Source organism: Girardinichthys multiradiatus, chromosome 6 (genome assembly GCF_021462225.1).
Source record: "Girardinichthys multiradiatus isolate DD_20200921_A chromosome 6, DD_fGirMul_XY1, whole genome shotgun sequence".
Lineage (NCBI taxonomy): Eukaryota > Metazoa > Chordata > Actinopteri > Cyprinodontiformes > Goodeidae > Girardinichthys > Girardinichthys multiradiatus.
The window spans coordinates 35,657,054-35,670,374 of NC_061799.1; the positions used below are offsets into that span (position 1 = coordinate 35,657,054).

Sequence of the window (13,321 nt, forward strand, 5' to 3'; positions counted from 1 at the left end):
TTGACGTTGTTTCAGGTGAGTAATTCAGTTAAGTCCAGAGCGAGCTGTGTCCTTAAATGCTGTTGAAAAATGTGTACAGTGACATAAAGTTTTAGTTCAGTCCACCTTTCTTTCTCCACTGTAGCTGCATGAAGGAAATTAAAGTTCCCAAAAACCAGAATTTAGTAATAACTGGGAGTTCTATCCATTTTGTTTTGTTGTCAATTTTTACAGTTTCTCTATAGAACAATTCAACGCACACTTGGTTTCGCTATAAAAAAACAGCGTATTCATTCTTGTCAAGTGCATACCGAACCGACAGGGCTGCACCGGATATTTTCAGTACAAATACATGTACCATTACACCCCTATGAGCGATAGATGGCCTAGTCTTGTCACAAGAAGACGACGACATCTGCAAAGCTGCTAGGTTGTAAGCGATTTCATCTGAATCTCTTTCTTCGGACATGCCTTTGTAAAAACGTATTATTTACACATTAACATTAACTGAACAGCATGCTACCAGTATCTCAGAGTACGCATGTGCGCTAATACAACTTAGGCAGCAACACATGATCAGTGAAGAAACTACTCCTTAATATCGGCAGCCATTGTTAAAATAATAAATCTAATATTACTGAAAATGACAGATATCGTATTTCTTTTGTTGAGACTGAAGTCTTTAGAGCCCGAGTCTAAGTCAAGTCTAAAATCTTTTTGTAACCCAAGTCTAAGTCAATGCATAGAGACTAAATCTAAGTAATAGATTTGAGGCTAAATTAATGGATAAAATATGCTACACATTTATTCTATTCTTAATGAGGGTTAAATTATGCAAAATACTAGCATGATTTTGATGAAGAACTTAACTGTAATTCAGGAGTGGATCTGGAACATTTTCCTGGAGTTTGTTTGTCACAACTATCAGATAAACTTTGTGTCAAAGTTAAATATTAAATATTTCTCAGGGACAAATACATAAAAGTATTACTGTTCCTTTGGTGAATCAATTATCAATTTATTCAATTTATTTTTATTATATAATTATCATTTATCAATTTATTTTTACAAACATTCTCTGAACCAGGTACTTGTTGCTAATGCACTGGTAGCTGTTGTGCTACTTTCAGTGACAAGGTCAAAGTCTAACATCTAACAGTTATTAAAAACGTTTGCAGTTTTGAGCTATTAAAACGGCAGGTAGCTATGATTAAATCACCCATCTTCACCCAGACTAACCAGTGAGTCCTACAGGTGGAGGAGCAAAGTAGAGACAAGTCATTGGACAGAAATTACCATTGAGACAGCTTTAGAGCTATCTCTACAAAGAAGACGGGGGTTCTCTAAGTAAGGCGGGTTTAAAGAGCTGTTTGTTTAATTTCTAATGGGAGTCTGACTTAGAAAAAAACAAAAGATGTTTGCTTGATCATGCAGCACAGAGATAATGAACCTGCTTTGGAGGAGTAAACCTTACAGACATGTTGACTTTACAATGAGCTGCAGTAAAACAAGGACAGAAAGCAGTATGCTAGGCAGCAAGGTTCTTCCACAGGCCACTCATACAGCCCCATGCAACTATTTATTTGTCATTAAATACATTATTTTTGACACATTGTTGTGGTTTGTGTGCCTGAAAACATAATCAAGTTGCAGGTACGTACAATGGCATGTTGTTAAATCATAACAGCCAAACCCTTTATGCAGCATAAAAATGATGATCAGAATAATGTAGCAGAATGTTAAGGCTAAAAGCACAGCATTTTACCATGCAACAATTCACAATGAGGCCCAGAAAGTTGAGCCAAATGGAAGAAGCTGCTGTAACTCCATAAGTACTTACTGCATTCACACCAACCCTCACCTCCACGAGTGACTGGAAGCAGGAAGGCTGCAGACAATGAGTGCAGGGAGGCAAACAGGCAGGGCTGCTGGCTATGGGGATGTGCATGGAGATGCAGACATGAAGGCAGCAGCGGCAGAAAGCGATGGTGGTGGCAGTGGGACTGAGAAGTGGTCTCAATGCCAGTGGCTTATTATGAGGCAACCTGATACTAAAGATCAGTCTGTGTCAGCCTTAACAGGGAACGACCACATTTTTAAACAGCATACAATGTTGGGGGGGATTTTTTTCTCCAAGTCCATTCAAAAACGAATGAAAAATTACCACCAGTTTAAACAATAAAAATAAATATGCCACCAGAGATCAACACCCCAGGTTTAGTACCACATTACAGCAGGACAACCCTTTAAATGATTCATGAATAGTTAACATCCCCTATTATTAATAAAATGCTCTAAACATTTTATAAATCAGCCTATAGTTAGCACTTTGCCTTGTAACGCACTAAAAATGTGTATTATTGCAGGCTTCCTACACAGTCTTCAAAGGGTTGGAAAAGTATGAAGATGGAATTGATAATTTACCAAGTTCGAATAATAGAGGTGTAATGGTGCATGTATTCGTACCGAAAATGTCTGGGACAGCCCTTTCGGTTCTGGAAGCACGTGTACCAAAAAAAAGTTCTCTATGTGTTGAAACAAATGCAGGACGTTAATGTATGGAGCCAAAGTGCAGAATTTTACGTTATATTGTGCGACTTTAAAAAAAGACATGAAATCAAAGCACAGAGATATCACTAAAGATCGCTATTTGGGAACATTAGGGTTTCCTATTCAGCTGACGATGGAGAACGTGGGGCAGACGGAAGAAATGTTTTATGTCAGCTTTTTTTTTAACAGCTATAAGATACGTAGCTCTCTCTACAGTGAACTTAATTCCTCCCCTGAAACAATGTTAATGTTGCTCTCTCGATGTTGCTCGGTAAACGTCACTCTATCTACATCACTCTGTCAACATCAAAATAGACTAAAGTCCAAATCCAGCTGCCTTTAGCATTCAATCAGCCCAAATGCTGTGGGCATCTTTACAGTATCAGACATGAAAATCTGTCAAGAGAGGTTTCTCAGGTATTATTGCAGCTTTACTCCTCCAAGGCAACCCTAACCACCATAATGCCTCTGTAAAACTTAAGTATTCTTCGTACACAGCTAACTAAAGCAAAAAAACATATTTATACATTTTTGTTTTATTCTCCTGATTGAAGTATACGGAAAATGTACCAAACCATGAATTTAAATCTGAGATAAGTACCGAAGTGTGATTTTAAAACCAAGGTACTGTACATAACGTACTGTGCTGTTTGTATATTATAACTCTCGTGTTGTATAAGTACAGGAAAATAAAACAGAGTATGTTTGAGTTTCCAGACTTTTTTCCTCATTTTACTAAAAAAATAAATACAAAAGAAAAAAAAAAGCCTTTTTATCTTGATCCATTTTAAAAGTATGATTTATATCTATGACTTGCTAAATCATTTGAAGTCTAAAAAAAACCCTACAGATAAATCCACATTTATTAAAATATCAAAAAAGACCTTGCTATATGAGAGTTTTAAATGGATCCTTTGGTTTTCGGGCTGGTTCAGGTTTGGATGGCAAGTACAACCTTTATGCTGTCTTGTTTTTTTATTTTTATTTGTACAAACAAAAAATTACATATGACAAAATATGATTTAAATGATGTAGAATAATTAAGGTCAGATTTGAAAGGTCCAGGTATTTTAGATTTTGAATAGCTGATCTAAGATGGTCCAGACTCCATAAAACTGTGAAATAAGACTTTTGCCCTCTACTGAATCAGAGGCCAACTCCAGGATAGTGTTGTTTAAATATTTTTAGGTAGATCCAGCTTATAAATCCAGTTTTAATTGTTTTGTACTCAAATATCCAGAATTATGGAAAAACTGTTAAAAGAAAATAGAAATCTGAATCTAGAAAAGTGTGAAATTTTAAAATGGCATTTTTGTTGACAAACCTGCTACAGCTAGATTATTCACTGGTTTATTAACTATTTATTTATAAGCAGAGGCTCATTGTAAATTAGTCCTCTGTATCCAAAAAACTAAAGAAGATGTCACTACTTCTGTGAAATCACATATGTTTCAAGTGAGCAAATTTATTCATTCAAGTTAAATTGATACACAATCATACTAGAAAAGTGCTTAAAAGTAAATCAGAAATGTCTTCTTCTTGGTTTTGTTTCAGCAAAATGCAGGAATTGGTCTTGCTATTTCATTAATTATAAAAAGGGACACATTTCGTGATTTTCTTTCTACTGTTTGGCCAGTTTTATACTTGGTAGAATTTGCTTCTTATTTAATGAAGCACCTACATCATAGAATCATAAACACACTGTTTAACGCTGTGGTATTACGAACTGGGTTAAACTAAGCAGACAAACCAGGGAGCAACAACTGAAGGAAATCAGTTCCAAATCTGGGCTAATGTAAGGTTTCATTTGACCTTGTTATAAGAAAACATACTATAAAGTTTTGCTTTTCACTAACATACCTTTACTTTGAAAGATACCAACCCAGCTTCACCATCACTTTTAGTTGAAGAGTGATAAAAGCTTTAAAAAGCAAATTAACAGCCCTGGAATCACCCCCTGCAATACTGTTAAATAAATGTTAAACCTAAAGAATGGTGAAATCTTTTCTAGCATAATAAGAACCTCTGAAGGCAGTGACTGAGCTTTAAAGCTACATTAACAAAATTACAACAAATTCAGCCTTGTGTTTCCATAGTTTCTTTGGTCTGGTTGTTCTTGCTGAACAGAGGCAGTGTTAAATGCACAAACTTTCAAACTAGTTTAATTTGGGTTTTCCACCAAAGCAGAGCTAAACCAGGGCAGGTGTAAGAGCTGATTCTTAAAGGGCATCATATTTTAGACACAGAAAACCTAAATACAATACAATACAGCTTTTTACTGTTTTTCAGAGGGAATATGTATTCTGAAGCAAATAGAGATTTTTGAGGCACACCTTAAAAATCTGATATGGTCTTCGATAAATGGTTAATAGCTGCCACATCATCTTGTAGTCCATCCCTGTCTAAAGCCAGAGGACGTTTTGCCATAATGGCAGAAAAGAGAGTTTTTAAAAGAATATGTTGAATGGATGTGTGGCTGACACAGAAAAAGTAGACAGCAATCACATTTGCATCCATGGGAGAGCTCCAACATGAAAACTACTGCTGATCAAAAATAACACAAAGGCCCACCCTCACATTTGCAAAGAACATCTTGATGATTTCCAGGACTTTTAGAAAATAATGTTTTTTTTTTAATGACAAAAGTGTAAATGTTTGAGAGGTGGGCATCCTGCTAGGTCTGTCGTAAAACTAACAGCATTTCAGAAAAATAACATCTTACTGACAGTCAAACATGGTGGTGGTGGTGTGATGGTCTGGGACTGCTTTGCTGCATACAGACTTAAACAACGTGTAGTAAATGATAGAACCATGAATTTTGCCCTAGCAGAAAATCCCAAAGATTATGTCCTACCATTGTCCATCACTGAATGGCTCAAACACCAAAGAAAAAAAATTAATCGAGGCTTATCACTGCTCTAGTCAAAGACCAAATTTAAATCCAATTGAGTTGCTGTGACATGACCTTAAACAGAGTGCTCAAAATCCCTCTAATCCAGCTGAATTAAAACAATTCAGCAAAGGAGAGTGGGCCATAATTCCTCCACAAAACACAAATGTAAAAGACTTTTGGAGTTGTCAAAAACACTTGATGGCAGTTTTTGTGTGGCAAAGAGAAATTCTTCCTCATTGAAGACCTGGTCTGCATTGTGTATTAAAAGATTAAATTATATTATCATTGGGTCATTGCTGCTACCTGTGAGGGGCACTAAAAATGGCGCATATGTGAAGTTTATATGGTATGTTACAGTTGTGACGCTCATGCCATGACAGTTTTTGAAATGTCCAAAAATCCATGGCAACCTGGCTTATCTGCATATTAATTTGTGTGTGGTGCTATATTCAATGAGTAATGAAGAGCTAGTGGTTTCACAGGTAAATAACTAGTATTAAGCAAACATTAGCGCTGGTTTAGCACTGGAATTGGTTTGGTGGAAGAAACCCTTAAACCCTTAAGAAAGTCTTTTGGTTTGGTACCTCTTTATTGGGGGAGAAAAAAAACCTTGCCAAACTGTAAAATAGTCGCAAACTAACACATTTTCAAAAATTTCACAATCATATCTTGCAATTGAGTTAACACTATTGTAACTGTCATTAAATAATTTTATATAAGGAAGTCTTGAAAATATTTTAGACAATCTATTCGGTCTAATATGCCTCCAATTGATGAGTTTCCCATTGACGGGCTCAGCTGTGCAGGGTGCCGCATGCTGTTGCCACCATCTTAAATTAGAGCTGATTTTTTTTTTACAGACACTGCTGATTCAGGCTTGTCGTTTAGTTAATTTTGGCCTTAATTGGTCCACTAATGACTCAACACTTGAGAACATTTAATACAGACACAAATGTATCCCTACATTTCTAATTGCACAAAATGATTTTAACCATCGTTTTCTATATATCTGGCTTGAGCTGCAGCTAAACTAGTCGATACTAATCGATTTTGTCTAATGTTGAGATTATCTTAATAAGGTTAAAAACTACATAAATTCAAGAGAGTAAGCAAGAACACTGAGGCAGTTTTCCCTTTACATCTAACTGGCCAAGATGACTAATTGTTTTTACAAGGAAATAAAACAACAAAAGAAAGAAAAAATTAGCTAAAAAATTAAAAGAATACAACAGTAGACCGTGGAAAAGTTGACACAAATGTCTTGAACTAACCTGGAAGTCTGTGACCAGGTCTCTTCCGAAGGTGCCGATGGGAGAGTCACGCGACATGGAGGTAACAGTAGACAAGAAGCTGCTGGACTCCGTAAGGTTCGGCATTGGAGATAAATCGTCTGTCCTTTCTCTCAGCCTGTCTCCTACATAGTCCAGCTTTTCCATGAAGATGTGGAGCTCTGTACGGAATGCCTTCATGCGATTGTTGATGGTGTCCAGTACTTGAGTGTCTGGTTTGGATCCAGATATGGCTGCTCCTTCGAGGCTTTCCCCTGTGGTCACCAGCAGCCTACCTTCAAAGATCAGACTGTCTGTGTCTGTGATGAGACGATCTACGGTCTTCCCCAGCCTGTCGGCCTCTCGTTTCACGTTGGCGAACGACTCCCGCTCTTCCCTTCTGCGATTGGCGAGCTCAGTGGCGCTCAGCTCACGGCCATCCGAGGGTTTAATGCTTCCTAACCCTGAGGTGGTCCCTGTTTTCTCAAACAGGTCTTCAGAGTCACTCTCTCCCCCAATTGGACCCTCCCTCTTTGGTTGTAGGAGAAGTCGCCCCGTTTCCTCCTCTTCAGCAGCCTCTCGCCGGCCTGCATCGCTCTCCGCATCGCTATCTCGGGGGCTGCCAGTGCGAAGGCCAAGGTGCGCAGCCAGGTCATTGTGCTGGACGCTGGACAAGAGGACGCGGTTCTCGTACTGCAGCTTCATCACCTTTCCGCTCAGCTCGTTGATCTGCATCCGGGCTGATTTAAGTTCCTCCGTCATCATCATCCCACTGCTGGAACCATTACCAGGTTTCAACAATCCCCCCTCACCGCCTTCCTCACTGGCAAGTCCGGAGCTGCTGCTGGGGCCAAACTTGAAGCGATTGAGTTCAGATGTCAGCTGCCTGTTATGGTCCTCAATCTCAGAGATGGAACGGCGCAGCAGTTCAGCTTCCTCTTCGACAAACTGGAGGTGCCGACGCAGCTCACCCACAGACTCTAATGGGTCACCGCCGTATGGAGACGAAGGCATGCTGGAGAAAGGTTCCCGTCCAAAACAGTCTCTCTCGTACTGACTGCGAATGTCCTCATTCTCTGCTCGCAGGCTGCGGTTCTCCACCTCCAGCTCCACAATCTTTCTTCCCAGAATGTTGGCTTCTTCCTCCACCAGCTTCAGGCGTAGTCGGAGCTCGGCTTCTCGTGTCGTATGAGGGCCCCCGCCTGAGCACTCGGTCAGGGGAAGGGGACTGTCAATGTCGCCGTAAACGGATTTGTACTTCTGCAACTCCTGTTCAAGTTCATCCTTCTCGCGACCCAGCTTTGCCATCTTTTTCCTCATGAGGCTGGACTCCTCTTTGGCAAACTGGAGTTGGCACCGAAGGTCTGCGCTGTCCTCCTGCATAGGTAAATACAGACGAGGCTATACTTTAGACTATTGGAATATTGTTGGCAAAAACAACACCATAAAGAGTTAGAGTAAACCTTTTCAAATTTGCATTTTCAGTCCCAAGCTCATTGGTTCAGGCAAACAATAAACACAACAGCTTAGCTTTTTGAGAAGCTGAAAAAAATAGATCTTCACAAAAATATACCCACATTTACAGTCAAAGCAGTCATTAAAAAGGTTTAAAACAACTGGAACCATGACAAGGCTGGACGATCTTGCCATCACACAAAGTCAGGAGGACGGCAAAGAAGGTAAAAAATATATCCAAAGCAAAGAGGGACATCTTCGGATCAACAAGACTCCATAAGAACCATTAGCCTCCATCTATGAGTCAACTAGGTGTCTGAGAGTAACACCCGAAAAAAACTCCTTTTCTGTCCTACCTTAACAAACAAGTGATTCTACTGTGACTTTATCAGAAACTGTTGGCTTTGGTCAAATGAGACTTCAAATGAGATTTTATTTTTCTGCCAAAAAACACTGCAGGTGGGTTTGTAAGGAAACAAGGGATGAATCTGTGGAAAACATCTCATTGCCACTCGTAAGTATGGTGGAAGATCTGTGATGCTGTGGGCCTGTTTTTCTGGCAAATATCCTTGGAAACTTCATGGAGGCTTTGAAATAAAATTATAAAATAAAAATCTGGTGTTGTCTTCTGGAAGCTGTCATTTGGTCTTATAAACTCCAAACAAACTCCAAACATCTGGTAAAATCTACACAGAAATGGTTCGTCATACAGAAAATCAACCCGCTTCCATAACCATTAGAGTCCCAGCTGAATAATACAGAAACAAAGCACAGCATAGGTGCCAATTGTGGCACCGATGATTTTTGTAAAAAAAAAAAAACATAAATAAATTCTTAACATAGGATATTTTACCCCACTGAATAAGAGTACTGTAATTAAAGGTTGTGTTTTTATTTAAACGATCAGTATGAGATCATACTACTGGAGTAAAAGATTTACCAGGGGTCCTCCAATATACAGACATACTCAAGAAATTATTAAAAGTACCTTTTGAAAATATCAACATTTAAGCAGGTATTAAACATACTTTCGATTAAGCCCACATTTATGTATTAATATTAATATGCATTAATATTCCAATCTTAATGCTGTGTTTTTGTCAAGTAGGAAGAAAATCATAATTAGCAAAAATAAAGGCTGAAAAATATCAGTCTGTATGTAATTAATCTTACTGAAAGAGAGTTACTGAAATAAATGAACTTTTCCTAAATTTTCTAATTTATTGAATAGATCTGTATGTGGACAGTGTTGGATCTCTAACATAGTAAATATTTCTGAAGAAAAAAGATCTCTTGAAAAGATGAGCATTGTGTTTTCGTCCCCCAGATTTGACCTAAAATAACTGGGGTAACTAACAAAAAAAGTAAGCTCAATATTTTTTTTTGCCTGACAAAGTATAATTTTAATGTATAAAGCATAACACATCATAAAAGCTGAATTCAAAGAAAAATAAAGTGTTTATTTTTTTTACCTGACTCGAGGATTTCTTGTCCTTAAAAGCTTCCCTGCTTCCCCGTCGCCTCAGTGCAGTCTGGGAGAGAGAAAACAGAGGCGTGATGACTGTGGTTGCTATCATAGAGCAACGTTAAACTATAAGTGCCAGTATTATACAGCGTCCACAGGTCAAAGCCTAGCCTAACAGGGATGCACACCGATAATTATTCCTCATAATTACAGACAGAGTAGTGAACATGCATGTGGATAGTATAAATCATCTCCTCAGAACATTCATCTTAAAACATTTCCTGGTTAATTTAGTGTAGGATGCTCTGCTGCATGTTTTGCAACATGATGCACCGAGCTGCTTTATATCAATGCGTCCTTTTGGTTTGCATTCTTGGACACGTTGCACTTCCAACATGCTAAAGGGAGCAGGTGGAAGCATCTTCCTTCCCAGCATGAAAATCTGTCCTGCAGCTAAATACTGCAGTGCACATCGCATGCAAAGCCAGGATAAAAACGTCGGCTAAGCCTCAGCAACTAATAAAATTCATTCATTCATTCATTCATTTATTTTTGTATCAGCTTTTGTCTTACATCATCATATGACAAGCAGGGGAGAGTTACTGCAAGGAAAGATGGTGGAAAAGAAAATAGGAAGGAAGAAACCCCCCGCTATAAATGGAGCTGTTTCCAGAGATAGACTACTACTCTGACAGCTATTTAAAGGCTTGACGATCAGCAGAGCTTCCTTCTAGGAAGCATAACTGGCTATTAGACGTTCATGGAATATTGTTCAGTAACATCTACTAATTACTTAGGATACAAAGTTCTTTTAGAAGAGCTGGAACGTTTTTTTAAAATTGGCTGATTTTCCGAAAACCTTTTGGGTGTGTTTCTAGAATATTTTTGGATTTCTAAGTGTTTTATGCAGCTATGAAAGTTTAAGGGGGATAGAAAATACCCCTTTGTCCCAACATTTTTACTTTCACTTGTTTACTACAAGTGGTCACTACAGTTTACTGGTCACTACAGTTTATTCACATTTTAGCTATAAAGAGTAAGTGTGAACATATATTTGCCCAAATGGGGGTTTTATACAACGAAAACACCATTCAGCAGAAAGCGCAAAGACGCCTTCAAGAGCTAAACAGGAGTTTAGTTTGTTATCTACTCGATTGAAATGTGACTTTAAGGGACATGCATTTTTAAAGTAAAAGGTGGAAAGCTTAAAACAACTGATTGTGGTTCCCAGCAAAAGTATGCATACCCTTGAGCTTTTTCACATTTAGGGATCAAGTGTGATATATCAACACAAAAAAGTACATGCATGGTTGTGACATGATATAGTGGGATGCATTTTGTAGGCTTTTGGGGGTATGTTTCTACAAGCTTTGAACATCTAGAGACTGATATTTCTGCCTGTTCTTGTTAGAATAGCTAAACTATCCAGCAACCAGTCTCAAGGCTTCTGCAGCCTCCTACATGTTTTCTTCCAGCGTTGATCTGTATTTAGCTCCATTCTTCTTCCCATCAACCCTGACCACCTTCCCTGTTCCTGCTCAAGAAAAGCACCCCCACAGCATGATGCTGCCACCACCATTTTTCACCACAGACAAACTGAGTTCAAGGAGTTAGTTTTCCACCAGGTTTAATGTTTTAAATGTAAGCCAAAGGGTTTCCCTTTAGTTTCATCTGACCAGAGCACCTTCTTCCACATGCGTGCCCCTATATGGATTGTGGTGAATTTTAAACATGACGTCTATAGGCTTAGGGTGTCCTGTCTCAGATTCTCACACCTGAGCTGTGGATCTCTAATACTCCTCCAGAGTGACCATGAGCCTGATTACCCAGCCTGTTTAGGTGGACAGCCATATCTCAGTAGGTCTGCAGTTTGGGCCAAATGTTTTCAATCTTTGAAGATGGACTGGGTAGTGCTTCGTGAGATGTTAAAAGCTTGTGAAATTGATTTATAACCTCACCCTGCTTTAAACTTCCCCACCGGACAAAGAAGTTACCAGTCTAAAGGGAATGATCCTATTTGGATGTAAATAACACATGCAGACCAGTAAAGGGAATCTATGTAATGTGTAGATAATTTGATTTGCAAGAAGCTGAGACATCTAGAACAGGAGAATTGAAGGTGGCATCACAAGCAGAGCAACAGGCGCTATCAGGCTGTTGCCGGAGCTTCTGACGGTGGTCTAAACGGAAGGTGAAGAGTCAGCAAACACAGAGGATACTTCATTGACGAATCAGACAGCATTTTCACAACCTTATGGCATTTGACAGAGGTCACGTTCTCGGCATGTTTCAGATGTGCCAGCTTTTTGCAAATCAAATCATTTACATTACACCCATAACTGCTCTGCTTACATGTCAATTTACCTCTAAGACCATTCCACCTGGGGGGTTCACTGTATAAATGTACATTTATGTCTGTGACACTGTTTCAGAGCAATGGAGTAGTTTGTACATTTAAATGTTAAATATTTTAAATGAATTAGGCTGTCTGGATCTGCAAAAGGAGCTGATTTCATGAAATTAATTGAATATCTCTTGAATGAGGAGTTGCTTTTAAACAAAAAAGAAGTTATTTGTTAACCAGTGCTATATAGACACACTGAAATGAATCAGATACTCAGTGTATCAGCTGCCTCTGCTTTCCCTTTTTCTCTACCTTTCACTTTGTATTTGGAAAAGTCTTCCCAGCCGTCCTAAATGGACCAGAGTGAATCATTCATGGCCAGACGGATGGAAAATGTGAGGAAGGAACCCATTTTATCCACAGCAGCCCTCTGACTCAGTTCCTGCTTCATGTCATCATATGTAAGCTATACGGACTGAACACTTTATACTGTTCTGTACGATTTTGCAGCTTCTTCTTCTTCTTCTAAAGTTAAAGGCTTTAGTTACCAAAACTTCACTAATTTCTTTTTCCATTGATTTCCATTTTAGTCTGCAGTCCTAATGTTTGTGTGCCGCCCTTATAATCTCCAAATAATGGTCTGAGACTCTTCAGTTGTTTTTGTTTAATAATTGTAAGTGATCATTTTATCCAGTACTCAGTCGGATAAAAATGTGCATCCAGACCCAGCCCTCCCTGCCGGTTCTCCCTCCAGTCTGTGTCAACATCTTCCACACCAGTCATGGTTTAAATCCCAGTTGTGGTGACAGCTAATCCCTCTGGGGAGTCAGCGGATTACAAAGATCCTCAGAATACCCAGAGTACAATAAGGTGGGGTCTCTGTTTACTGTATGTGTAAAATGAGCAAAGGAAATTTTAAAAAAATAAACTTGGTGGTGAAAAGAGCCTAATTTATCTAAATTTTGCTTCCAACAAGTTTCTTCTATTTCTTTCTTTTTACTTCTACCTATTCCTTTTCAAACAGATTATTTTGTATGTCTCAAAGGTTTTGTTTGTGTTTATTTTTTTCTTTTCACTTAGGTTCCAAACAAATCAATAAACTAATCTAAACCAAACTAAATTGGTCCTGATTAGCCAGGGGAAGCTTGGAGTGGAGCTCCTGCTCCTCCGCATTAAAAGAAGTCAGCTGAGGTGGTTCAGGCATCTGATCAAGATACCCCCTTTAGAGGTTTTCCAGGGATGAGACCCAGGATCCAGAAGCAACTGGAGGGACTAAATGACCCTTCTGGCCTTAATGTTTTGTTTTACTATTTTTTTTAAATAACTTTCAGGAGCTAAACGTCTTTACTTCCTTTGTAATAAACTCA

The 13,321-nt window shown here is 38.7% G+C and overlaps 1 protein-coding gene across 8 annotated transcripts in view; it reads right to left on the reverse strand.

Moving 5' to 3' along the window:
* Positions 1-13,321, reverse strand: part of LOC124870444 (microtubule cross-linking factor 1) — a 108,845-nt gene that overhangs the window by 55,048 nt on the left and 40,476 nt on the right. For all 8 annotated transcript variants that reach the window (XR_007038774.1, XM_047369126.1, XM_047369132.1 and 5 more), the window contains 2 exons: positions 9,618-9,677; positions 6,694-8,067 (listed from right to left, as the gene is read on the reverse strand). Coding sequence is in view for 7 of the 8 variants with exons in the window: in XM_047369126.1 (XP_047225082.1) it covers positions 6,694-8,067; positions 9,618-9,677 (1,434 nt within the window). In the remaining variant the exon portion in view is untranslated. The remainder of the gene's footprint in view (positions 1-6,693; positions 8,068-9,617; positions 9,678-13,321) is intronic.